The 26,025-nt window shown below is 36.5% G+C and overlaps 1 protein-coding gene across 9 annotated transcripts; it reads left to right on the top strand.

The window, feature by feature from the left end:
- Positions 1–395: 395 nt before the first annotated feature.
- Positions 396–25,134, top strand: LAYN (layilin). 9 transcript variants are annotated; one of them, XM_072426890.1, is made up of 11 exons: positions 396–2,206; positions 3,395–3,492; positions 5,035–5,624; positions 13,742–13,762; positions 14,634–14,931; positions 18,106–18,263; positions 18,478–18,525; positions 19,794–19,868; positions 21,321–21,417; positions 22,885–23,248; positions 23,537–25,134. In XM_072426890.1, exons 3-10 carry the CDS (start codon positions 5,549–5,551, stop codon positions 23,246–23,248), a joined length of 1,137 nt encoding a protein of 378 aa, XP_072282991.1. In that variant the 5' UTR covers positions 396–2,206; positions 3,395–3,492; positions 5,035–5,548; the 3' UTR covers positions 23,537–25,134. The 9 variants fall into 9 exon arrangements, with proteins under 9 accessions (XP_072282991.1, XP_072282987.1, XP_072282985.1 ...); XM_072426886.1 differs by adding an exon at positions 3,675–3,938 and having other exon boundaries at positions 397–2,206; positions 22,885–25,134; XM_072426884.1 differs by adding an exon at positions 3,675–3,938 and having other exon boundaries at positions 397–2,206; positions 3,392–3,492; positions 22,885–25,134.
- Positions 25,135–26,025: the final 891 nt, after the last annotated feature.

Below are 26,025 nucleotides of genomic sequence, written 5' to 3'. Positions count from 1 at the left end.
AAGTAAAGCTTCATTTATGTGTAGAAACAAAATACTTACCACATTTAACATGTTGTTTTATCATTTGAAGGTCTGTTATGACAAAATGCATGTATTTTTTATTATTCTTCATACTATTTTTAATTGTCAAGCTTTCTTAATTCTCATGGTGCTGCAATAGGCTCTTCATATACTGGCCTTTATTATGGATGGAGGGGTTGTCTAAAACATGCTTGCTGTGCCTTAAAAGATGTTTATTACTTTAATTCTTATATATTTTTGCTTTTTTGAGTCCTTGAATCGTGTGTCACATCCATATATATATATATATATATATATATATATATATATATATATTTTTTTTTTTTTTTTAAGTGATAATGTTTCTCTTAAATAAAAATAGGAAACAATAACATATATATACACCAAATATTAAAAACCAATGTAACAATTATTTTACAAACAACTTCTCATGTAATGTACTTCTCATATGTGTTTCACAAATTTAACTTCATCAGGAGAAACACCTTTTGTGTATATTGGTTCACCTAATGTTCAGTCATGGTCACAGCTTTATGAATACATCAGTACCATAGAGAGAGGAATCAAGGGTCAGTAACCAGTGATTAGGTAGCATCTTATGTGAGTGTAATGCCATGTAAACTGCTTTTCACTGTGTCCAATACAAAGACCACACCAAACTCTGTGCTTTTCAAAAATGACCGCTGCAGAGAACGTGTCTGTTTTATGTCCCAAGCACTCACATTATCCCATTGACACCCCCTCCTAGTGTGGGGCCATTACATGTGTGTTGTACCTTAAAAAAGCAATTATTAATTTTAAATATTTTTTAAAAAATAAGACATATGCATAAGACATAGTCATTCAGAGGAATATGTGCCCCTGCTGACCCCCTTCTAAAGACATTGCTTGCTTGGATGTTGGATCCATTTTTACATCTGTCCAGTTACATGAGGAACAGTGGTTCCTGTGCATTTCCCAGCTTCAATTCACCATGTGTTTGCACATTATACAGTGGGTGCCAGTGGGCAGTACTCTTACTGACACCCCTATTCATTCTCAATGGGCTGCTGTCGGTGGGATTCTACATGTAGCATCTCACCCAAGGGGCGTGAGGAAGAGATATCCACAATGCAACCTCACAGCCAGCTTGGGCATAGCTTTACCCTTGACCTCCAAAATCTGTGACTTATACATGAAATGCCTAAGATCATGTCTCATTCCAGGACTGTATGAGGAAGACTATGATATAATATAATAAAACATTGCACATCTTGCACTTTCCCCATGTTTTTCTGCCTGTGGCTCAGGCCTGTGTGGCCTGTCCAAAACTTCAAACTTGGTTTTCCTATTATCTACATGTATTTTGTTATCTGCGGAGGGCGTTTACAATATTATTCAATAACACGAGTCAGGGAGGCAGTATGAATCATATTTAAGTCAGACACACTTTTTATTTAATGTTACTCTGGCTGGAAAAACAAGAAAATGGGTTCTGTATTAAAGAAAATTGAATACTTCACTGTGCATGAAGATCAGACTGACATTAATGCCAGTTTTACTCAGCGAGGAAGCTGCTCTAATCCTGTTTAAAATAAATTGCTTTCCAGCATAAAGTTCTCTTTCAGAAAGGTCTCTGATTTCAACTTGTCTCTTTGGAACTGTCATGGCCACTACTGTGATGTAAACATTAGCAACTTCTGTGCAGGACAATTCTGCTATTGTACTAATTATAAGATGTCAATGGATTAGGTTTTATGTAATCACGTTGAACATTTGTTAACAAACACAGCAATGTGATTTCAGACTCTAAAATTGGCAAAAGACATTAATTGCATGCAGATGTGGAAACATGGATTATATACCAAACATGTTTTGAACTATATCTACACCCAAAACCAGACCTTTGTAGATGCAGTAGTTTTTTTAGGCTATTTCCCCATTTTATTCACTTGATAAATTTGCAGATGACCCTTCCTGTCCCGTTGTGGCCTTGTCTTCTCCCTACTGTATTTATAAGGGCAGCCATGGATGTTGAACAAGCTGGGCGTTACACATGTCTGCCTTTAATTATCTCCATTACATCGATGAATCAGTGGGACTAGTAACTTTTTTGTGCAACAATAAATGACAAGGGCATTGCATTTCTGGCAGTATTAATGGGTATTTTCTATACAAAGAATGCAGCCACCACATCCAATGACTGGTAAGCTGTATTATATTACATGTTACTTGTGTATATTACATGTTACTTGTGTTGGGTTTGGATATTCTTTTATGTTCTATTCTAATTGTATTGATAACTACCGCTGAGAGATGGCTTGTTAGTATAGGAAGCACTTTGTATGGCTATGTTGTTTGTTTTTTAACTACTAAAGAATTCTGTGATATTTCGTAAGAATGTGATGTATAAGCTTCATAAACATAAAATTCTTCACCTTCCCTGACTGATCAATATTCTCCCCCATTTGTGTATCACAGGTTCCCCCTCTCAGATACTACAGCTCACAGTGTTAGGGTTTCAGAAGCAAAGATGTCATTCCAGAAAACAGTGGGAAGGACTAGATGTGGCCAGGTGGTGATTGACTTACAGCAATCTAAATGGTGGCAATGCCTAAAACCCTCTCCATAATATTTTTCATGCCACTATACTACAATAAAACAAAACAGTACAGCCTTCGTAGTAACCCTGATTTGAAAGTAGGTGAAGTGCAGCAAAAATGCCACAACACCTCTGGGTTAGGTGGACTTCACTGGTAGGACTAACAGACATTTGTGGAGGATGAAGAGGAGACTCTTAATGCTGATGTTTTTCTAATAAGGTGCTACAGCACATATCTTCTTTGATGGGAGGTCATCATTCTACCTAAAGGTCAAAAAACTAAACCCTAATCAATATACACTACCCTGTATTTAATGATCACCACCTATTAATCACCACCCATGATTTCCTTCTGATGGTCCCTGTAGAGTCACATTCAGCAATGAAGTGCTTCTTCATTGACTCACAATAGAAAACGAATTTTAAAAACGAAATGTAACTTATAACTAAGAAAGTGGCTGTATTTTATATAAATGTAAGTAACACTTTCTAATTTATTATTTAATATAAACAGATACTGGGTACTATAGTTCTAGTTTAATGCATGCATATAATATTGAGAAAAAAAAATATATATATATATATATTTTAAATATATATTTATATATATATATTGTTAGTTTCCATATCTACTTTGCAGCCTGGCTCTTATAATCATCTGTACAACAGCACTAAAATTGGAAAAGAGAGGTACTAGTACTCTGCTAAAAGCATATGTATATTCTGATAGGAGGAAAGAGAAGAGAGGAAGAATAGTTATATGTTACTGAGCTTTTATTATCCAATCAGCAGGCTGGGGGCGTGTTCTTGACCCAGCTGCAGTGAAGGACCAGCCCTGGTAGGGTATTCCTGGATCATATAACTTGCTACACAGAATGACAAATCCTTTGGTAGGTAAAATAGTTTCCATTTATGCTGTTTATTTGTGTAATTATTTTCTTAGAATTGTGGAAATGTAATCCCTTCTCCATAAGGGGGTTTGCATTCTTCTACTTGCAGTCTGCACTTGTAATGTGAAGTATACTTGCACTGACTCCATAAATAGCTTCTTTTACACATTCCATCCCCTCAGTTTTTACACAGCAGGATTTTCAATGTTCATTCTGGCCGCAGCATACAGTCACTTCTCTGCAGAAGGGGAAATAGGAAATACACTGTGCTTAAGATAGAAAGAGAGAGGACTGCAGACAGCAGAACATTGATCACCCAGCCACCTCAAACACCTACAAACCTTATGATGAATCAAGCATACAGATTTCATTTACTGGGGACTGCAGAGCAATCATTCACCCCAAACTCCCGCTGAAGCCTCAGCTTTATGGATATTTTCTGCTGAGTAAGTTTTCCAGAGAGGAACTCCTGAAAAGTTGGACCCCCTCTGTGTATGTGAGTGCAGAGACTTTGTGCTGACGCAGCCTATTGCTAAAAAAGAAAAATGTCCATTTTTTGTAAATGCTAAGAAGGTTTTAGGAATCAATATCTGTCTGACACTTGTATTAGCATTGAGCCAAGATTTATACATTTTTCCACATAAGATGCTGTGATTTAATGACTATTGGGCTCTCTTATTAGTGGAGCAAAGCTTTCTCAGCAGGCTGTCAGAATATTTAATAACGGTGGGGTTAAACATTTCTTTTTTTTTAAGGTATTCACGCTCCAATTTGCTTTTTTTATTATTTATTTACTGTTAGCAAAAGTCTCTGTTCGAAAATGGAGATGTTTGTGGTTAATTATTCTCTTGTATGTTTTAAATTTAAGAAACTATTTTTAAGAATTCAGGTTGTGGAAAGAGATTATCTGGGAAGGGGAGGGGGGTTACTTTTAATGTATTTTCCAGAATTTATCCAAAGTAATCTATTTTTTGTTCCCCTAAAGTGATCAGTTTATTGGAGAATAAATGTTTTGTACACTTTGTGCATGGCTTAGTTTCCAGTAACTCTTGTTGATGTTGTCAATAGTCTGACTATTGATGATGATTGTTCGATTAGTGGATTTCCACTGTATGCCAAGTGGCCTTTAAAGGATCCGATTTGACATTAAAGTCTATACATGATGGGGGGACCTCCAAGCCAGGGGATGATTGGAAGAAGAGAGAAGGGTTCTGGTCTTAGGCTTTAAGGCTTATTCACATGGCTGTCCAAATTCAGCCTTTCTTTGTCATGTTTGTGCATAGCTGCAGTGTAAGGTAGGGAGGAGATGGATAACAGAAAAGGACAATGTTTAGTAGTCAATAGAAAACTGGCTTGCTGCATTTTTTTCTTGCATGTCTCTGACAATAATCTTTTGCACAATTATCTATCTGTCTCCTGTCTGTTACAACAAAAGTAATAAAAAGGAATATAAAACACAGGCACCATGTACACAGAGTCCTAATGCAATTTACTTTCTAGATCTTATTACCAGTATTTGCTTCTTTTTTTTGCTTTGTACAGTACATTATACCAATGAGATGCTTCACTAACAAGTATCCAGAAATCATTGATGGAAGAAACCTTAGATTTTGGATTTAAAGTACATGTCAGCTACTCCTGGAAGCTGCTTTAACAACAGCAACAATCAATCAAGAAGGTTTTAAGAAGTCATTGCTTTCAAGTAATTAAACTGACAGCTTTGGGACTCCCATTAAGTTCCTACTTTAATGAAGCAGCAATCGAGCAGCTGCTTGGATTGGTTTGGCTGGGGCAGAATCCTGCCCCTCCAGAAATGTGTCTGATAGCGTTCTATTGATCATTGTGGCATTCGTCGTATGCAGTGGGGAGTGGTGGGACCCACACTGCTCCCTATGGACACCTGATCACTTGTTCAGTGAAGAGGAACCTAGAAGATGCTCTGCCTTCCCTGCACATCTGGACTACAAGCATCAGCACTGAGCAGCTACATACACTGACAGCACCACTGAGCCGTGGATGTCAAATCACTCTCTTACTATAAAACTCAACTGGAATAATGGATCTTCTCAGAGCTTTTGTCAGCTTTATCATTTTCTGCTTTCACTTCTGCAAAGGAACAAGACTGCAAAGTGGTGAGTACAATCTATATGATCATACATTGGAAAGTGCATAGTATTTAGAATCATATTCATGTTATAACCTATACTTGTTGGATGCACTTTTAATTAAGTTTTTTTTAAATGTGTTTGTATCATATTTTATTAAGCTGCAGGTACATTTCAATTTATGTTAACCTGATCACTGAAAGCTTCCATAAGCTTTGATGTGTAAATATAATATAAAAAAGTATATGAGTTGTCACCCAGAGCTCTCGAAAGAAACTGCAAGTGTCAGTTTTAAAACACATTTTGCAGCCATGGTCCACTTTTGTAATTAGCAAGAAAACCACTCAGAAATGCAGCTGTTAGTGCATATGTATAAAAGAAGTGGCAGCAAAGAAGCTGCAAAGCAAACAGCAACAAAGGTGCAACTAAAGAAAAAATCTAATAACAATGTATATTTTTGTTTTTATTGTGTTTTCACTTTAACTAACTATTTTTACTTTCTTTTATGCACGATTCAGATATATTACACCCAGGATTTTTAAACCATATTTACAATTTACACCATATTTATGATTTAATACACTCTTTAATATGATTCGGTTACATAGTGACAACTACTTCTACTTCTATAGTCTACTTTAGTCATCTGCAATCTGCAGATGACTAAAGTAGACTATAGAAGTGACTTATAACAAAAGAGAAAATCTGACTGCTTCCTGTGGGTTGCCATACCTTGCACACCTTCACTGCTCTTTTGCACTGTACTATTTATATACATCTTTGAATCATGGTTTGCAGCAGCAGAAGGTAGTGCGTGTAGCCTTAGGAGGTTCCTGGCTTTGAACAACACGTGTGCTGGCTGGGAATTATCATAGGCTTTCAGGGCTCCAATCTGTGCTTAGCAGGCAAAACCATTTATAAATACAAATTTTGCATTGATTTAAAGTGAAATAAATGAACACAGAACAGAAATGGGAATGTTTTACAAAAGCAAACTGAAAAATATATTCCAATGGGTAATAAGTTTAAGAGGCTAAAATTAAAACCTATGTGGCTTACGGCTGATGTTAAAAAAGCCACAAGGAACAAGAAAAGGGCATTTCAAAAATATAAAAATGAAGGATCAACTTCATCATTTGAAACCTATAAAGAATATAACAAAAGATGTAAAAAGGAGATAAAATGTGCAAAACTTCAAAATGAAAGACTGATTGCAAGGAAAGTAAGGCAAACCCCCCAAACATTTTTCAAATATATTTTTAGCAAAAAGTTCAGATCTGAGGATGTAGGCCCCTTAAAGGATGTCGCTAGGTTGGTAACTGGGGATAAAGACAAGGCAGATTTACTAAAAACTTTTTTTTTAGCTCTGTGTACACGAAGGCAAAATGGCAGAGCTCAAGTCCAAATTCATAATCGCAAAGTCACTGCCTTAAATGAGTCTCAATGGCTCAGAATTGATATGATTGAGAAACAGCTGCGAAAAATTAAGGTTGACAAAGCACCAGGACCTGATGGATTACATCCACGTGTCCTCAAAGAGCTGAGCTCAGTTTTTTCAAAGCCATTATTTCTAATTTTTAGAGACTCTTTAGTCACTGGCAAGGTACCAATGGATTGGCATAAGGCTAATGTGGTTCCTATCTTCAAAAAGGGAGCAAAGCCATTACCAGGTAACTACAGACCCGTTAGTTTAACGTCCATAGTTAGAAAGGTCTTAGAGAGTTTGATAAAGAACCACATAGAGGAGTTTCTGGTGGAAAATAATATTATAAGTGATAGTCAGCATGGCTTCAAGAAAGACAGAAGTTCTCAAAAAATTTACTCTCTTTTTATGAGAAAGTATTTAAACAGGTAGACAATGGAATAGCAGTTGATATAGCGTACTTGGACTTTGCTAAAGCATTTGACACTGTACCCCACAGACGGTTAATATACGAGTTAGGGTCAATAGGTTTAGAAAAGTCAATCTGTAAATGGATAGAGAAGTGGCTTAAAGACCGCATCCAGAGAGTTGTAATTAATGATTCATTCTCTGAATGGTCTAAGGTTATTAGTGGTGCACCCCAGGGTTCAGTGTTGGGACATTTACTGTTTAACATTTTCATAAATGATATAGAGTTTGGGATTAAAAGTACCATTTCTGTGTTTGCAGATGACACCAAACTATGTAATGGAATTAAGTCCATACAAGATGTCTATAATCTACAAGCAGACCTGGATGTACTGTTTGATTGGGCAGCCAAGTGGCAAATGATGTTTAATATAGATAAATGTAAAATATGCACATGGGAGCTAACAACATGCATGCTTCATACTGTCTAGGGGAAATAGATTGGGGGAGTCAGAAATGGAAAAGGATCTGGGGGTTCTGGTAGACCATAGACTTAATACCAGAATGCAATGCCAAGCTGCAATATCTAAAGCTAACAAAGTACTTTCTTGTATTAAGAGGAATAGACTGCAGAGATGGAGACATTATCCTGCCCCTGTACAAAGCATTGGCCAGACCACATCTGGAATATGCAGTCCAGTTTTGGGCACCAGTTCACAAAAAGGACATTGTGGAATTGGAGAGAGTGCAGAGAAGGACAACTAAACTAATAACTAAGGATAGGCGGAGCTCAGCTTTAAGGAGAGATTAGCTGAACTGAATCTATTCTCCCTTGAGAAGAGATGTTTAAGGGGGGATATGATCACCCTGTATAAATATATAAGCAGTCCATATAGAGATCTCTCTTTCCTATTATTCACTTTGAGATCATTACAAAGAACAAGAGGGCACTCTTTGCATCTGGAGGAAAAGAAGTTTAAGCTCTGGATAAGGAAGGTATTCTTCACTGTAAGGTCTGTGAAAATGTGGAATCGGCTCCCTCAGGAAGTAGTTTCAGCAACTACTATAGATTGCTTTAAGAAAAAGCTAGATGTTTTTCTAGAAGCACAGAGTATAACTGGGTATTAAGGCTTTAAAATAAAAATAACAGTGACTGTTGATCCAGGGAACATCCGATTGCCTCATGGAATCAGGAAGGATTTTCTTTTCCCCTGTTGAAGCAAATTGTACCAGGTTTTTTTTTGCCTTCCTCTGGACCAACTATGTCATAGGGTTTTATATCTGGGATATGTTTATTTCCCCAGTGGTTGAACTTGATGGACTTATGTCTTTTTTCAACCTAACCTACTATCTAACCTATGTAACCTACAGTAATTACCAGTCAACATAAAACAGTCATTTTATTAAATACGTATTCTTCCATTTATATAAAATCTGATCATGTGTGTAGGAAAGATTTTCAAATGGGGACTCCATTTGTGTTCCTAACACCAGACATAAGGGGTTATTGAATCAAATGAGTCAAATCAAATGTGTGTTTAGTTTGCTTTACTGTGTGCTGGGCACAGATGGACAACCTTTTATGCCAAGCACCAGTGCCCTTTGGAATCAAATAGAGTCCAGTTATACCTAATGAAGATTTGGAGACCCCATGTAGACCTGGACAAAACATTCACAAGAGCTTTAAAGTGTATCTAAACTCAAGAGGAAAAATGGTCTATAATCACTGCTTGCCAGTTGTAAGATGTAGAGGCTGACTCGTTTCTATTATTTAGTCTGCTTTTTCCTTTATTTTTATATTATTATCCTGCCAGTCCTAGGCAGACTTCCAGTCCTAGGTTTCCAAAGCCTGATTTTAGTACTGTATGTGTGGAGGAATAGCATTGTCACCCTAAGATAGGACTGCAAACCCAAGCCTTCGCCTCTTCCCTATAACATCGAGGTGAGGGGTCCCCTAATCCTCAGAGATGGCAAGGAACAAAGTAACTGTAGCATGAACTCTGGATTCAATTCCTGTATGATATACCATACAGCACACTCTTTCCCACAAACACACACCCACGTTATAATGAAAAAAAAGCATTTTGTTGCAGTTTGCCTGACTGTAATTAATTACAATGGTTATGTAGTAAAATTATTTTCATTGTCTCAGGACTATCCACAGCTGAAAGAAGTTTTTATCAGTCTGCTGAACTTTTGCCTTTTGAAGAAATGTATTAATAAAATGTGTTTCCTGTTTCAAACTCTGAAAATGTTTTGAGAAAAAAGCATTTGTCCCCTTTTTTGTTCTCATAGTGGAAAAGGGGCTCTAAATTTCAGTTGCTGTATATGACCTTACATCCTACATTATATAATAGTGCATTAAATATATATACATATATAGCAGCATCTGTTGTTTTATGAGCACATATATATATATATATATATATTAATATATGGGCAAAACTAGACACAGAGCTCTCAACTTTATCAGATTTAAACCTCACTCACATTAGGCGCCACCTTATTTACCCAAAATGTTGGCAAGAATGAACTAAGGTCTCTGTTGAAAGTTTAAGACTTTATTTATCTAGCTTGTACTGAAAAAGTTATAGGAAAATTGAAAGAAACACAGTTTGATGCAGCCATGCATTCATTTAAAACAATAAAATGTATTTTTATACACCCAATATCTGCAGGAATTAAATGCTTGTTTTAGCTACAAGGGGAGGAAATAATTTATATACCATTTGGTAAAAAAAAAAAAAGTCCCTGAGCCATTGGGGGTAGTATTGTGATCTTGAGTTGCTTCAGCTTGTTAAGTCCAAGGTTAAGCAATGTTAAGTACCCGGAAAATAAAAAAATAGGTCAGCTGACTACCTAAATATACCAAATGACCAGGTTATTCCATCAATGGATTTTTTGTTTACTGATGGCACTGGCATTTTTCAAAATTACAATGCCAGGATTTTTTGGGCTCAGATTGTGAAAGGGTGGTTCAGGGAGCCTAAGACATCATTTGTACACATGGCCACCACAGATCGTAACCCCTTTTATCTTTGAGATGTGCTGGAGAGACTTTACTCAGTGGTCCAACTCTCCTATCAATAGATCTTGGTAAAAAATGAATGCATGTTGTGGCATTGTATAAGCTTATCAAAATGATTCCAAAGGGGATGCATGTCATAATCAAAGCTAGAGGTTGTCCAACAAAATATCAGTGTGTGACTTTTTTTGGCCAGGCAGGATATCTGCATGCAATTGTGTTGTAAAGGAGCACACTGCAGAAAGAAGACTGTTTAAAGTTAACTTTAAAAAAAAGCTATTCTTGTGCAATATTTATGAAGCTCTTGGTGTAGTAATACCTGCAGGAGGCATCAGACGGGTTGTCAGAGGAGTTCCTTACAAACCATTAAAGTGTCTATGATCAAACCTGGAAAACCAATGGCGGTTGGTTGAGAGACGGACATCACAAGACATTTGCTCTTTGAGATTATAAAGTTGGCCCTGTGGTCTGCAGATTAATGATGGATCATAAAAACGTTCAAGCTTCACACTGCATGTTCAGGTGGCTAACCTTGTGCACAGTTTTGTGCAATATCAAGAGAAAAAAAAAAGCTTTGGGTAATTCCTCATTTCCGGTGTTGTGGTCAGTGGCACATCACAAGTTTTTGATTCGTTAACATTTTTTGTTTCCTGAATTGCATGCATTTTGATATGTTGTGTTACGTGATTTTACGAAACAGAATTCTTGAGTTCTGTGGAGCTCTCCAGGTTTTAAATACAGCAATGCCCAGCCTTGGATAAGACTTTACCTTAAGCAGACATTTCTTTGGGATTATCTCAATGAACAACAGCATAATCATCAACTCTCAAGCTTGAAATTTTCCCCTGTCCCTGGATTTGAACATTTAACTATAACTATACTTTTACTAATTACAGCCCTTCTTAAAAGTTCTAAACTTACATGTCCGCTCTGCTAGGAGATCCATGCTTTGTAGCAAATTTCCTGGTTGGTTGCATGATTGTAAAATCCCATCATTTCTATGGGAAGGCTACCTGTCATCAGGACATAATAGATACAATGGCCCGAATAGGATTTCTCATGTGTAGAAACAAGGGACTGGCTGTAGAATTTGCTGATGGTTATGGTTTTCGCTGTGGGCCACACGACATTGATTCTACAGACGCATGAGCAGATACATATAAAATTGTGTAGTAACAAACCTATGGTATTCTTTAAGTTGCATGTGTGGGCTGTGGTTTAAAGTTTTTTAGGTATCAAAACATGTGTTACAGGAAATAGCTGTCCTGGGAAAGTTTGGCTGTGCAGGCAGAAATAAGTCGTGCAGATCCAAGCCAACACAGCCAGGGCTGTCTAGAAGGAGTCAGATCCCCCTTATCATCAGCATATAAATATCTACCGGTATATAAACTATTGCTAAGTTTCTTTAAGTGTATTTATAGTCCAAACACTTTTTAGGTTTCTGTAGAATAAGGATGATTTAAATCCCATCAGCATATTTGAGCTGTCACTTCCTCTTTACCAGGATAATCTATATATTGTGTGAAGAGTTTACTTCTGGACTACAAAACAATCACACAGTCCGAAGTGTCTTTTTTCCATAAAAATGGCTATAATATGTTTTACAAAAAAAAACGTCATCTGAAAGTAATAAAATCCTAATGGAACTTAAAGATCTCCAGAGCTGCGGCCTCCTCTGGTGTTTACATCCTACTCTGCTGGTAATTGCAACACTGGCCATAAGTTTTCACAATTCTTCACAACTATGGCCCCATATCATAGACAGTTGGACTTGGAGAAAAGGAACAACAGCAAAGACCGCAGAAAAGGCCATTGTATAACAGGTTGTATACATCAATGCTGCGGTGCTGGAAGGTAAGTGAGCAACTAAGAAAGGGGGTGCAGTTTAGCTTTGGGTGGTAGAATGTTAAGCTTTCCTTTTAATAACTGATTAATGACTGATGTATAGTTCTGTTAATGACTGTGTTTGGGAAAAACAGAAGGACAAGAGGCAATAATGCTTTTGTGACTGTACACCACTAACTAACTCAGTGATCTTCTATAAGGTTTGGTCAGATGTGTTTTTTTTAATGTTTTAAATATTTGAGAACCTTTGTAAATCTGAATTTCTGAACTAGCAGCCCCTCCAGACTCGATAAGAGTGTATGATACAAAGCAGCAGCCCATGCAAAAATGTGCAAAACGGATCAAAAAACTACTGGTAATACTGTCTGATTACAAAAACTTCTTCAAGGGAGTGCACCAGATAGCACTGGCATTCAAGCTAGGGGAGCCCAAACATCAGCAGAAGCAAATACAGAACACATTTTTACACTCTTTCCTTCAGACTCCTTTTTGGAATCCAAACTGGTTATGACATAAATAGATAAAAAGATATCACATAAATTCTAGTATGGAACAAAATACCATAATTCATGACATTTGGTGTGGCTCTAACTGCATCCAAATTTCTGATACCATGCAAGAAACCAGAAACTATCTCTTCTGTTAGTTTGCCAAAATAAACCCAAAATTGAACAAAGAAAATTCTAATATTCCAATGTTACACATCAGAAGCAGAGCCTTGTACTTTGTTAGACATTGATTGGTTCAGAAATGTTGTAGTTCACATAATACCCTCTATTGGCCAACTTCAGTTATTACATTTAAGGTTGAACTACAACCTTTCTGTAAAATATCATGAAAGTGGTGGGGAAACATTTATAAAATTACCACTATTGTTTTAATTGTAGATGATGTCTTTACCCTGCATATTATACAGTTAGTGAATTTCTGGCTCCCATATTCTTCCAGCATGTTCTAAAACATTCTACCTAAAAAATATTCTACCTTGTTCAATCTAAACTCTGTATAAATCATTCCTGCTTTTTGTTTTACAAAAGGAATATTTAACTTGCTAACATTTTACACATTGAACCTGGTTTATTAAAGCTCTCCAAGGCTGGTGAGGATACACTTTCATCAGTGAAGCTGGGTGATCCAGCAAACCTGGAATGGATCTGCTACAGGATTAAAAACATTTGCTTACAAATAGCAAATGACTTAAAAGAGATCCATTCCAAGTTCAGTTTCAGTTCTGAAGCAGATCTATTTTAGGTTTGCTAGATCACCCAGCTTTACTGATGAAAGTGTATCCTCTCCAGCCCTGGAGAGCTTTAATAAACCAGGCCCAGTGTGTTCTAATTTGTAAAACCTGGCTTCATTTGTAATTTGTTCAATTCAGGTGTTAAAATTTTTTGTTACTTTTAATGATACGTGTTTATTTTCCACTTTACTGCTATCTACCAGAGGATAAGAGGCATAAACCAGGTATGTGTCAATGAAAGCTTCAATAGTTGGTACCAGCACACATCTACTGATAAAAGTTTTGTAACCTTTCACTAGTTACACATGAACCCCCTGAATCTGAATCCTAAAATAAAAAGTTGAATGATTTGTGCAAATTATAAAATGCTGCAGGACTGAATCCTGGACCTCTCTAACAGGCAAAGTTTCAGCATTTAATGGTGCAAGAACGTGCCAACACTTTTTTGTCTTTGGTATATTTCTATTGGCCAAAGAAGCTGCCCATCAAGGAATGGGCCAAAAGGAATGCATGAGTTTGGGCAATAGAACCAAGTTCCAGAACTACCATGAGAGGTTTGTCTGTTATAAAGACCTGGGATTTAGCCTCAATAATAACAAAGATCTGCTTCAGTTATGCCAAGAATGTATAGGAGCCTTCAAAATAAATGGCAAATGTACCCATATTAAACAGTTCTAGCATTTATATACTAGTACTTTGTGTTTTTTAACTTTTCAGACATTGGTGCTTTGCCTCCTATATCATCTTCTCTTGTCTGACCTGTCAAAGGATGGACATCAAAGGCAAATATTGCCTTTATACAGGCATGGCCCAAAATGCCCCCTAAATCTCTCTTAGCCCTTTTGGAGCATTATTGCTTACTTTTACTTTTTTTACATTTTTGTAGTGAGATTTTATTTCACCATTTGATGTCATCAAGCATTGTAAGGACAGCTTCATAGATCTTAGTTCCTATTAATCTTGTCACAGCCTCAGAATTACGTCTCCCAATAGTCCCTTTTTTACCCATAGTGTGTGTGTTTGGGCTCTTGATGTATGCATGTGGAGTAACATTTATATGTAGGGTAAAATACAAATGTATTGTCTCTGTTTTAGGACAAATTATTTGCAAACAAGGGACTCAGAAACCATGTTACAAAGTCATTTATTTTCATGATACATCAAGAAGGCTGACATTTGCAGAAGCTCAGGATGAATGTAGACGGGATGGTGGTTATCTGATAATTATAAAGTCTGAAGCAGAGCAGAAATTTATACAGAAACTCATTCAAAGCATCACTGGTTCTGATGGTGACTTCTGGTTGGGTCTCAGGAGAAATGACGATGATACTCCAAACTCCAGTGACTGCCAGAGTCTGTACACATGGGTTGATGGCAGCAAACCTACATTTTGGTAAGTACAAATATTTATAGGATTATTGTGTTCCACTGCTTCCATCTTTAAAAGTGTCTGCAGATAGAAGGTGGAATCAAGCTGTAATGCCAATTAAAACCATAAAGCCAGGTTTGCAAAAAGTATAATGATTTAAAAAAGTACTGCAACCCCTACAAATTATGCAAAAACAACTGAAAATGTGACTTCTGCTTATTATTTGTATGTTTATGTATTAGACAAAACTAATCTTTTTTATTAACAGAGAACTCTTCAGACAAAACACACTTTGCATAGTTGAATATATGATTTACCAAGAGCCAACCAGCTCAAATGCCCTGAACTGTTGCACCTTATGTGGCGATATCTCATATCGATTTGGTTAGATATCTACCTGAAAAGGTGGTAAACAGCCCATATACAAAATGATTCATAATATGGGAAAATGTTCTTTGTGTATGGTGTCAGGTATTCTATGATAAGTATATTCTAAGAGAATGAGAAGTGGCCAGCATAAGGGATGAGCAATATTTTTAAACTCGATCTTGTGGCAAATTCGGCCATTCTCACTTACCGAAATTGTAAGCGAGAACAGCCGGTGTAAACTCGCTGATCGAGTTTGAATTTTCCTAAAAAAAAAAATGCCTGTGGGCTGTGCTGATCAATGAATGCAGCCACGGCTGCAATTATTGATCAGCTTAGTTTGCGATCCCCGGCACTTGAGGTTAAATGGGGACATGTCTCCCCATTAAAAACCTCTAATGCTCTTTGATTGGCTGAGGTAAGGAAAATCCTGATGACGCTCAAGCGTTTTTCTTTTCCTCAGCCAATCAGAGAGCACTAGAGGTTTTGAATAGGGAGATGGGTCCCCATTTCACCTCTAGTGCCAGGAATCGCACACTGACACGAGAATTCCCAGGACTGCATTCATTCATGCAGCCCTGTGAATCCACATCAATCCCCGGACACTGGAGGTATGTATAAAGACAACAATCAGCCACCTGTAGACAGGTAAAACTGGTAAAATGGTGTATGACATATGGGGACATTTAGGTCAGTGTGGATGTATATTATGAAAGCTACCAATGCGGGTATTAGAGTTGCAGGCTACCATTTATTCCAGAACAACATAGCCAGGGACACCTGGAATGCCACCTGTTACGGGCCAGGTACAGACATCATAATGAAGCTGGATAAAAGATAGCAGCCCTAGATATTTACTGTTTTATGTTTACACATCTTAATACTGCAATCCAACCCTCACTGAACAATCATTAGGAACATATACATAGTAAAAGGAAGGAAGAAGGGAAAAAAACATGTGCTTAGAATCCCCCCAATACAGATTGGGTCTTCTATAAATAATTCAAAGATCATTGTGCAAGGAATCTCTGAGCATTGTTACCTGTTTTTCTCTTTAATTACTAGTGGTTTTAAATTTGTTTAAGAGATGAGTGCCTATTGGTTCTTTTAAGAAAAATTAGTTTTTGGATGCAGTTATATTTGCGTTACGATAAAGTTACGATTTTCTGGAAAATAACGTTGTCTGGGTATATCAGTTAACAACCATATATAACATTGTTTTAATACACAAGTGTTATACTAGTTTTGATAAATGTATTCTGGCCTTTTAAAAAGTGCTTTGCACCAAGTACAGTATATTGTAGCAGTGAATGCCGGATTGATTTAATGAAAGTTTGTATTTAACTAGGATCATTGCCAAACCATAGCTGCAGTGCTATTAATGGATCTTACAAGAGTGAACTCTATCAGATATATCTCCGAGCTTCTTTAATATTGAGATAGTAATTATTATATTACTTGGGAAGGCACAGTCATACATATTGGGACATTTATCTGCTTCATTAGAAAAAAATATGTAAAAATAAATCAAGATTAATTTATTATACTAAATGCAACCAATATAAAATAAAATAATATTATTACACAGTATTTTTATAGTGCCGACATATTACGCAGCGCTGTACACAGTCATGTCACTAGCTGTCCCTCAAAGGGGCTCACATTCCAATGTCTCTACCATAGTCATATGTCATTAATACACCCGGAAGAAACCCACACAAACATGTGAAGAACCTGCAAACTCCATGCAGACAATGTCCTAGCTGAGATTTTAACCTGGGAGCCAGCGCTCCAAAGGCCAGAGTGCTAACCACTGAGCCACCATGCTACCCAATTTGTAAATGAATATAAAACAATATGAAGCAAATTTCATTATTTTACATTACATGGGAAGAATTTATAATATTCAAACATTTTACACAGAGTGTAAAGTATCATTATAACAGACCACATTACTGCTGGCCATTACTAATCATTTCTACTTTTTCTTTTTTAACATGTCTTCTTTGAAGATTGTAATCTTTTTGGGTCTATTTTATTTTAATAATTGTAGAGTTTATGCAAGTTTTTAATGTATGCAGTAATTGGCAATGAACACAATGGAAGACAGCAGATGAAAAGTTGCTAGTAAAAAGTACAATTGCTTCTTAAGAAAAACGAATTGACAACATATTTAAGCAGAGTTACATTTATATTTGAATATTGTAGCTTGTACCTGCAAATCTGCGATTCATTTCAGATCTGCGGTGATCCACAGTGGTATGCCTCAAAAGCGGTCCCAACTTCTCATTTCAAATGAATAGGAATGGTTGGGAGCCTATTTTTTTTTTTTTGCAACTGCAACCATGGCAGATTGTGGTACAATTCCCAAAAGTGGCCATTTACCTAAGTTCAAATATGTTTGCCAGTGGTGCAGTTTGCTGTCAGCTGCTGAAAGAGCCTTTCTATTTATTGACACAATGTTGCCTCTTTTCCACCTTTTGGAATGAAAACTGCTATTGGTTAAATTGCAACCAGCGTAGACTTGTGTTATACAAAACAGTTACCAGGTCAGCTTATTCAGAACATTTAGCTTTGAAGCCTGTGTGTGGAGAGGAAGCAGAGGGATGTAGCACAAGGAGCATCATCAGCAGTCCTATGAAATATGAAAGACATAAAATGAAAGGAAGTTGTAGAAGATCAGCTGATGTTGTTTTATCTTCTAGGATTGTTATTTTTGGCTTTAGTTCTAATTTAAGAGCCTTGGAAACCTACTTATGGTATAGTATAGTAAATTACCAAACATATTCAGCATATTTAGGGAACCTGTAATGAGTATTTTCCATACTGCAGGAACTGGTATGTGGATGAGCCATCATGCGGGAGTGAAGTGTGTGTCGTCATGTACTATCAGCCAATGGCTTCTCCTGGTGTTGGCGGACCTTATATGTTCCAGTGGAATGATGACCGATGTAACATGAAGAATAACTTCATATGTAAATATTCAGAAGGTAAAAGCTTGTAAACCACAATATAGAAAAATGTTGTAAAATGCACCAATGAATTTATTATAAAATGACACCTAACTACCATAAACAGTAAATGTTCATAAATGTTTTGTAGACTGAAACAATAGTGCCAGTGGTAGCTTCTAATCCAGTGGGTACAATTGTATATTTTTGTAATATATGGAATCCTACAGTATCTGCATTTCCTATTTTATAGAAAAGACAAGTCGACCACCCACAAGGAACACAACATCATCATATATTGGTGAGTGAAATACTTTTTAAAATGTATTGATAATATTATATTGGTATATAAAACTATACCTAAATGCTTTAGTAATGTTGTATCAGAGGTACAGTTATTTTATTGCAGAAGGGACATCACCTGTAATAAAGGACCTCCCTAGTTGCAATGTGTACATTTTTGTGTTTGGTTATACTTTAAGGAAGCAGTGCCCATTCCAGCCACTCTTATAGTCATACCAATCAAATGGATGTAGTTCTTGCCTTAAGCATTGGCTTAAGCAAGTGCAGTACAACCGACAATAAGAGACATTTTGTGAAACAACTAAGCAAACTGATTAGAAGTTCATCAATTCAAAGTCAGACTCCCTCTTAATAGGCAGAGTAAATGTATTTTTTATTAACTTATTATGAGTACTGGGTAATCTTTGAACTCTTGATGTATCACCAGTAAGTATGGGAAATGACAGTGTATTCTCCCTCTAAAAATGATTTAGAGAAGTCTGAACATACTCAAAAAACAAGAGATAAAATGAAAAAGTTCATTTTTCTAATTTTCACTAAAATACCATATTAAGTATACTCAAGTATAAACCAATTTTTTTTTTTTTACCTGAAATTGAAAACTAACTTTTGTTTATGCTTAGATCAGAGCAGTAAATAGCACAGCCATCATGTAAAGTGTATAACAGACTTTAAAACATTATTGGTGTTTGTTACACACTATCCACTGGCAGATAACAAAAGAATATATAGGAGCAAGTGATCCATTGTAATTAACAAAAAAAAAATAATTTAACCTGTAAAAGGAGGGTGGATAAACAGACTAAGTCCTCTTTTTCCTCTTTTTCTAGGTACTTCAGAATATATTCTGATCAGTTTATGTTTGAGTATATACAGAAGTACCTATAGTTGTCTTATTTAAATAAAAAAAAAAACACTTTTTTCCCACATGTTTTATGAGTATGTCCAATTGTATTGTATTGTAAATTGTCTTTATTGAGACATTGACCCCTTATTCCCCATACTTATCAGCAATGGGTTTTAAGAGTTATTGCATCACCTGCTGTATAATAATTATTAGCTTTACATTACACTTTTCTCCTTAGCATACTATGGATCATTTCTCATTTGGTGCATTTTTATGTTAAGCTACATGTTTCTCTTTCTCTGTATATATGTCTATATATACTCTCCTCTTTCCACATCAATTATTGTTATTATAGTAATATTGGTGTACCACTGATTTCTGCATCTTCTAACTTATTTTGTTGTTCTGTTATATTACAGATATTGCATCAATTACTACCAATGAACCAGAAATATCCATCAAAAACACCAACCAGACAGCAAAGGAAGCTGCAGGTAAGTGATACCTTCAAGAAATATAATGCCTTATTGTTTTGAAGAAAAGCTACGCTAAAACGCTTATGAATTCCCTTTTAGAGAATTATTCCTCCTGGCTGGAGTTATAAAAAGGTCATGATAGTCTCGGCTGGTGGATTTCACAACCACAACTGTCACTTGTGCATTGTTTTCCAATGATTAAAAATACTTAGAAATTATCTTCTGAAATGCAAATCCAATTTTATGTTCAATGAATGTTAATTACACCCTAAAGTTGTGAAATTATACATACTCAGCATTTTTATTTTTGTCTGTAATGTCTTCTGTATAATGTTATATTACACACTCAACTTAATCAATGAACACCTACCCTCACTTCTTTAATACAGCCAAATACTGCCACCAATATTTATCTAGTGTAGCACCATCACTGCTTCTCGACATTTAGTCAAGAATGAAATATTGGATGTGCTCATGTGGCTGCCCCTAATAAAAAGACCTACTATACTCTTCCCATCATTATTTCTTCCACTTATGGTCTGAAAGAGATGACAAGGTGCTCAAATCACCCTGCACACCGTTACATCCTCTTCTGAAAAGCCATTGCTTTGTCCCAGGCCTGCACCTGACATTTTTCTTGGTGTACAATAAGGGACCTCTTCCTATGTTTAAATGGAAAAGGGACTTGGGGAAAGAACCAAAAATAGGGCAATGACAATAACTAGCAAACCTTATTGAGGCAAGTTTTTAAAATTTAGTGTCTACATAAAAAAAAAGCTTTAGTCTTTGTGATGTGTCACCCAAACACAATAAAGGTCAAAGCAGAGTGGTAAGAGATATTTTTTTTAAAATATGTGTTTCCTCAACTATTAGACTAAAATCTGGCTCAACCTAATTGGAAATCCTCTGAACAAGTTATTGTTACCAAAATTGTAGGAGGAAAGGGAGCAGAGCTGTGAGAACATGTTTATATAAGTAACTTTAAGTCTCTGCTGATTTTATAGGTAATTGCAAAGCCTATAAACATAGTAATCTATTCAATTAGCTGGGCAGGCGAGGCTACATTATGCTTGAGAAAATATATTTTACTATATGTATAAAAAACCATTTGACAATCTATTGAGTTATTAGCAAATTCTTTGAACATAGCATTGTCACCAAAGTTGCTACAGTTAAATTTTTATCTAAAACAAAGAGGGGGAACAAACCTTCTGGACATCTAATAGTCTATCTAGCTGCTAAATTAGGAAAAACCACATTCAGGAAATTCTCCGTGGTCAGCTTTGTCTGTGTCAAATCAAATCTTTCATGATAAATGGCAACACTAAATGACAAGCTTGAATTGCACCTTAGAGATGAAGGTACACGATAAAGCTTTGTATATTGACCCTGTTATTAAAGACTACAAATAACTATCTTCATTATATTTCAATGAATGGTATGTATAACTTATCTTTATTCTCATTTCAGAGACCTATCTCCATTTCATTCTCATTGCAACAATCCCAGTGCTGACACTCTTATTTATTTTTATTGGAGTTTTGTGCTGCTGCTTTATAGAAAGAAGGTAAGTTTTTTTTTCAAAATGTTTAATTGGAAAGTTGGGGTGTATCTGAGGGTCTGAAGGAAGGAAGAGGATAAAGGTGACGTAGAGAGGGATACAGACAGTACTCAACAGAAAAAAACAATATATTTTAAAGTAGATGTTTCATTTGCAGCACATAGCAAATAAAAGGCTTATTACAAATTAAAAATATTTATATCCAGTCCAGCTGATCTATATATTTATCCATCTATCTACTTATTTATCTCCCAAGAAAAAAGAATATAGTATATATTTTGTACCATTTTTATTTATCCATCCTCTGCACTACCCCACTGCACAAACTTCTTTGCTCAATACAGTTGTGCTGACACATCCACTGCACTAACACACTTTTCCTCTAGACCTACCTAAAATTCTGTATTTCTCTTGTTCAATTAAAGAATAACAATTATATATATATATATTGTGACACCAAGGCAGGATTGGAGGTGGAAGGGAGATATATTTGCCCAGGATTCCTCTTTTATGTGAGGTATATTTGCCCAAGATTCCTCTCCTGTGTGGAGTAGCAGGTGGAAGACTCTCACCTGTGAGATAATTAATGAAGAACTAAGGGTGGGAATATAACACAGAGCCAGGAGCTCAGTCAGGAGCCTTATTTGGAGAGACACAGACAGGGGTCTGTGCAGACTCAGCTTAACTTTGAAAGACACAGGCAGGGGTCTGTGCAGGCTCAGCTTGGCTTGGAGAGACACAGACAGGGGTTTGTGTCAGTGCCGCTCTGTTTGGAAAGGCTGTGGACTGTGTGGAAGAGCTCTGTTTGGAGGAGCAGACAGTCGGTCTGTGAGGAGCTCTCTGCCTGGGGACACAGAAAGTTGGTCTATGTGAATGAACAGAAACCTGAGTAAAAGGTTGCTGAAAGCGTTGTTCGGCGCTGACAGGGAGAAGCCCTCCAGCTGATAGACAGAAACGTCGGATTTATAGTAATTGCCGGACAGGCAAGGTTTTCTTTTGCTATTTTGTTATTTTATCTGCAACCTTCAAATAAACCTGACTACAAGTAAGCTTAACACTTAAACTTCAGTGTGTGATCTGAGTTGGATGAACCAGACAAGTGTCCTTTGACCCCAGCAAAGGTGATCCTGAGCTTAACCCCTCACAATACATATATATATATATATATATATATATATATATATATATATATATACCAAATAAAGTGTCTCATCATAAGACATAAGACACATTTCCAGGCTCTTCTTCACCTTCCATACAGTGCTACATTATATTGAGCCAGGTAGATCCACCCCCCCCCCGCACTTACACACACATATAGTAAGTAGCATCTGTCAGAAGATTGCATGGCAGCAGAACACAGGAATAGTATATAGTGTCCTCTTTAATGCAAAGCTCTTACTCTGTCTACAGACTATGTAGTAATATAATGATTATATCACATACTGTGCTAACATGTGATTGTTTTTTAAGAAAACAGCAGAGGAGTGAAACAGCTGTTAAAGAACCTGGCTTCTGGATGTCCCCACATAGAAGGAATAGCCCCAATCTGGAGATCTACAATGTCATCAAAAAGCAAACTGAAGCTGACTTAGCTGGAACAAGACCAAATATTCGCAATACCTCTTTCCGTGTGCCATCCGGAGAGATCTCACCTATAGACAATCTATCAGGCGAATACGATAATATGGCAGGAAACCATTCAGAGAGTGGGTTTGTAACACTAGCCAGCACAGAGAGCGGCTTTGTCACCAATGAACTGTATGAGCTGTGCAATGACAGATATGGGAGAAGCACAGAGTCTGGCTGGGTTGAAAATGAAATCTATGGATATTAGGTGAGACACAATGGACTGAATATGTTAATGTGAGACATTTTAAATGCAGACAATGTTCCCATAAGAACATGAAGAAATGACTGTTTAGGATTGTACATTTTTTTATAAAACAAATGCAATGCATCTTGGAATCCTGCAACTTAAAATCGAAACATTCTCTATTTGCTGAAATGGATTTGCAATAAATTTGAATGATTGCAAGTGAACAAAATTGCTGTGTCTTTACATGCTATGCATGGGAAACACTAAGAATACTTTAAAAGTTGCATTTTGCTATTTTACCACTAGATGTCACCACTTACAAAGAAAGAAGCAGATGAACAAGCAGCCTTCAAACAGAGAACTGCACCCAATTCTTTCCAGGTCTTCTCTGCTTCTCCTTTGGTGGGCTGAACCAAGAGATCAAAGCTACCTCAAATTAAATTTCCAGTCTAACAAAACAGATTGTCATTGCAGTTTATTTTGTTGATATTGGATGATTGCTTAAGTACATCTCTAAAAACCATTGTTCTGGTGTAATGTTTGAAATTCGCAATAAACTGGAAATTAGCCCACCTGAAACTTTGCAAAGTTTCATAATGAGAATAGAAATGTTTTCAATCACCAAAACAGATGTCAGGTAAAGATAACCCAGATCAGTGTTTCACGATTGTGCCAATATTGTTTGACAAAAATTGCAAATTCAGGTAGTCCCCGGGATACATACAAAATAGGGACTGTGTGTTTGTTCTTAAGTTGAAATTGTATGTAAGTCAGAACAGGGGTACATTGTTTTAATAAATGCAATTAGTACAAATGTTTGTCTCAACATATTATTAGGCAGCATTGTGTCAGTTACTGTATACAATCCTCACTGTGAGTTAATTATAAAGCCTAGACATTCATTAACTTCTGGAGCAAGCTGTGTTTTGATAAACAACTGCAGAGTTTGTCTTGGTCATTAAAGAGTTAGAAGAGGCTGCAAAAAGAGCTCAGTCCTTAAGATCACCCCAACCTCAGCTGTGTTTAGCAAAAAATTTCTCCAGCAAGTCATGCAAAATTACCCCCCCCCCCCCCCTCCATCAAGCCTCTGTTCTGCACAGATCTAGCAGGGAAGCCCCATTGGTATCTAGGACGCCGTCCAAATGTCGGATGTCCTTAACCCGGGGACTACCTGTACCATGTTTTTGTTCTGCGGCTTCTCTGCAGTCTGCTTTCATACTTTGGAGCCAGCAGTGGTAGAAGCTGCTAGACAGCAGTGGTAAGGTGAATATACAGGGATTTTCTCTTCTTCCCCCTGAATACCAATATAAAATGGCCCTTCTCCAACTGTCTTCCATAAAAGAGCCTTATTCACCGGTGTAACTTAATATTCTTCCCATTGATCATTATTATAAGGGGGTCTCCCACTTTATTCCAATATAAGGGAGCTTTTTTCTACTATCATTAATAAAACAGAAAAATCTTCCTGCTGACCAATAATATAAGGGGACCCTTCTCCCTCTGTTCACTAATGTAACAAGATACTGACTATGTAAGGCAATGCCAATCTTTTTTATGTCTGTTATTCTTATTTTTTGTTATTATAAAAACAACAAACAGATATTATATTAACTAATACCCCAAATATTGTGGTATAGAGTTTGTCACCATTGTGACAAAAATACCACTTCTTTTATTTATTACCTTTTGATCCCAATGTTCCATAAATATACAACGGTCATTTTTAACTGGAATTCTTTGAGACTTGAAAATGATTCCATAGGTTGCTTTGTAGTAGAACAAGATTGGTATATACTGTACAGAAAGCAAAATGTTTCCCAAGGATTTAGGTGATTCTTACTGATGTCATAAGAAACAGTTTGTACTGGGAAAGCAGCACGCAATAAATGCTTCAGTGGTCAGTATTTACCGTTTCCTCTTTGTATATTATGTTACTTTCCAATTGTGAGAACAAACAATAAAGGTCACAACAGGCTTGAAGTTAGACTTTGACTTATCCCATAGGACCATTTAGCAGCTATGAATGACAAATAGAACACTTTGTTACTTGTGCAGAAAGACATGAAAATGCAAATATTCACACAGGGCAACCGTTTATTGTTCTCTAAGAATTTCTTATCCAAATATCACCTGTCTAAATCTGATTCAAACTTGCATATTTTTGTTTTATATATGTGTTTAAATAATATTGTGTTTTATTGTGAATACCTATAGCTAAAGGATAATATTTATCATTTATTATGAAATATGAACTCAACACATACCCTGTTTCCCCGATGATAAGACACTGTCTTATTTTTTTTTGAAGGCCAAAATATGCTCTAGGGCTTATTTTCAGGGGGATGCCTTATTTACCCATGAAAAAGACTGTTTCTTCTTTACCTGTCCATAATTGTAAGTATGAGATGCATTTTACTAACTACCCTTTTATGTGAAAGCTGCACCCAGCACTTGGTCGAATTAAATTCCTCAGCTCATGAGCTTGGAGATTACACAAGGTTTTTCCTCCACACACTCAACAGCAAGCCCTAGGTAAGTATAAGATGTCATGGTAGGGTTCACATTAAAGATCCATATTTCAACATCGGTGTATTAACAAAAAGTAGCAGTGTTGCTGTGGTCAAAAGTTGGTGTTGTTTAATGGTCTGATTTATTAAAAGTTTTACACAGTTATATTTCTTTTATATTATATTCTTTTATATTTTTTGAGGATTCCTCCTCTTTTTCCGCTCAAGGACCCCATGAATCTCCCTTTCAAAGCCCCTGCCTCATGGTCTCCATGGAGGATTCCTCCA

Source organism: Pyxicephalus adspersus, chromosome 11 (genome assembly GCF_032062135.1).
Source record: "Pyxicephalus adspersus chromosome 11, UCB_Pads_2.0, whole genome shotgun sequence".
Taxonomy (NCBI): Eukaryota; Metazoa; Chordata; class Amphibia; order Anura; family Pyxicephalidae; genus Pyxicephalus; species Pyxicephalus adspersus.
This window is presented reverse-complemented; position numbering and strand designations above follow the sequence as displayed.

What these genes read in the sequence shown, in the direction of transcription:
- LAYN (XM_072426890.1), top strand. Translation starts at nt 5,549, where the DNA reads ATGGATCTTCTCAGAGCTTTTGTCAGCTTTATCATTTTCTGCTTTCAC. An exon ending in AGGAACAAGACTGCAAAGTG is followed by an intron (nt 5,625 to 13,741) that starts GTGAGTACAATC and finishes GCTATCTACCAG; the next exon opens with AGGATAAGAGGCATAAACCA. An exon ending in GGATAAGAGGCATAAACCAG is followed by an intron (nt 13,763 to 14,633) that starts GTATGTGTCAAT and finishes TCTCTGTTTTAG; the next exon opens with GACAAATTATTTGCAAACAA.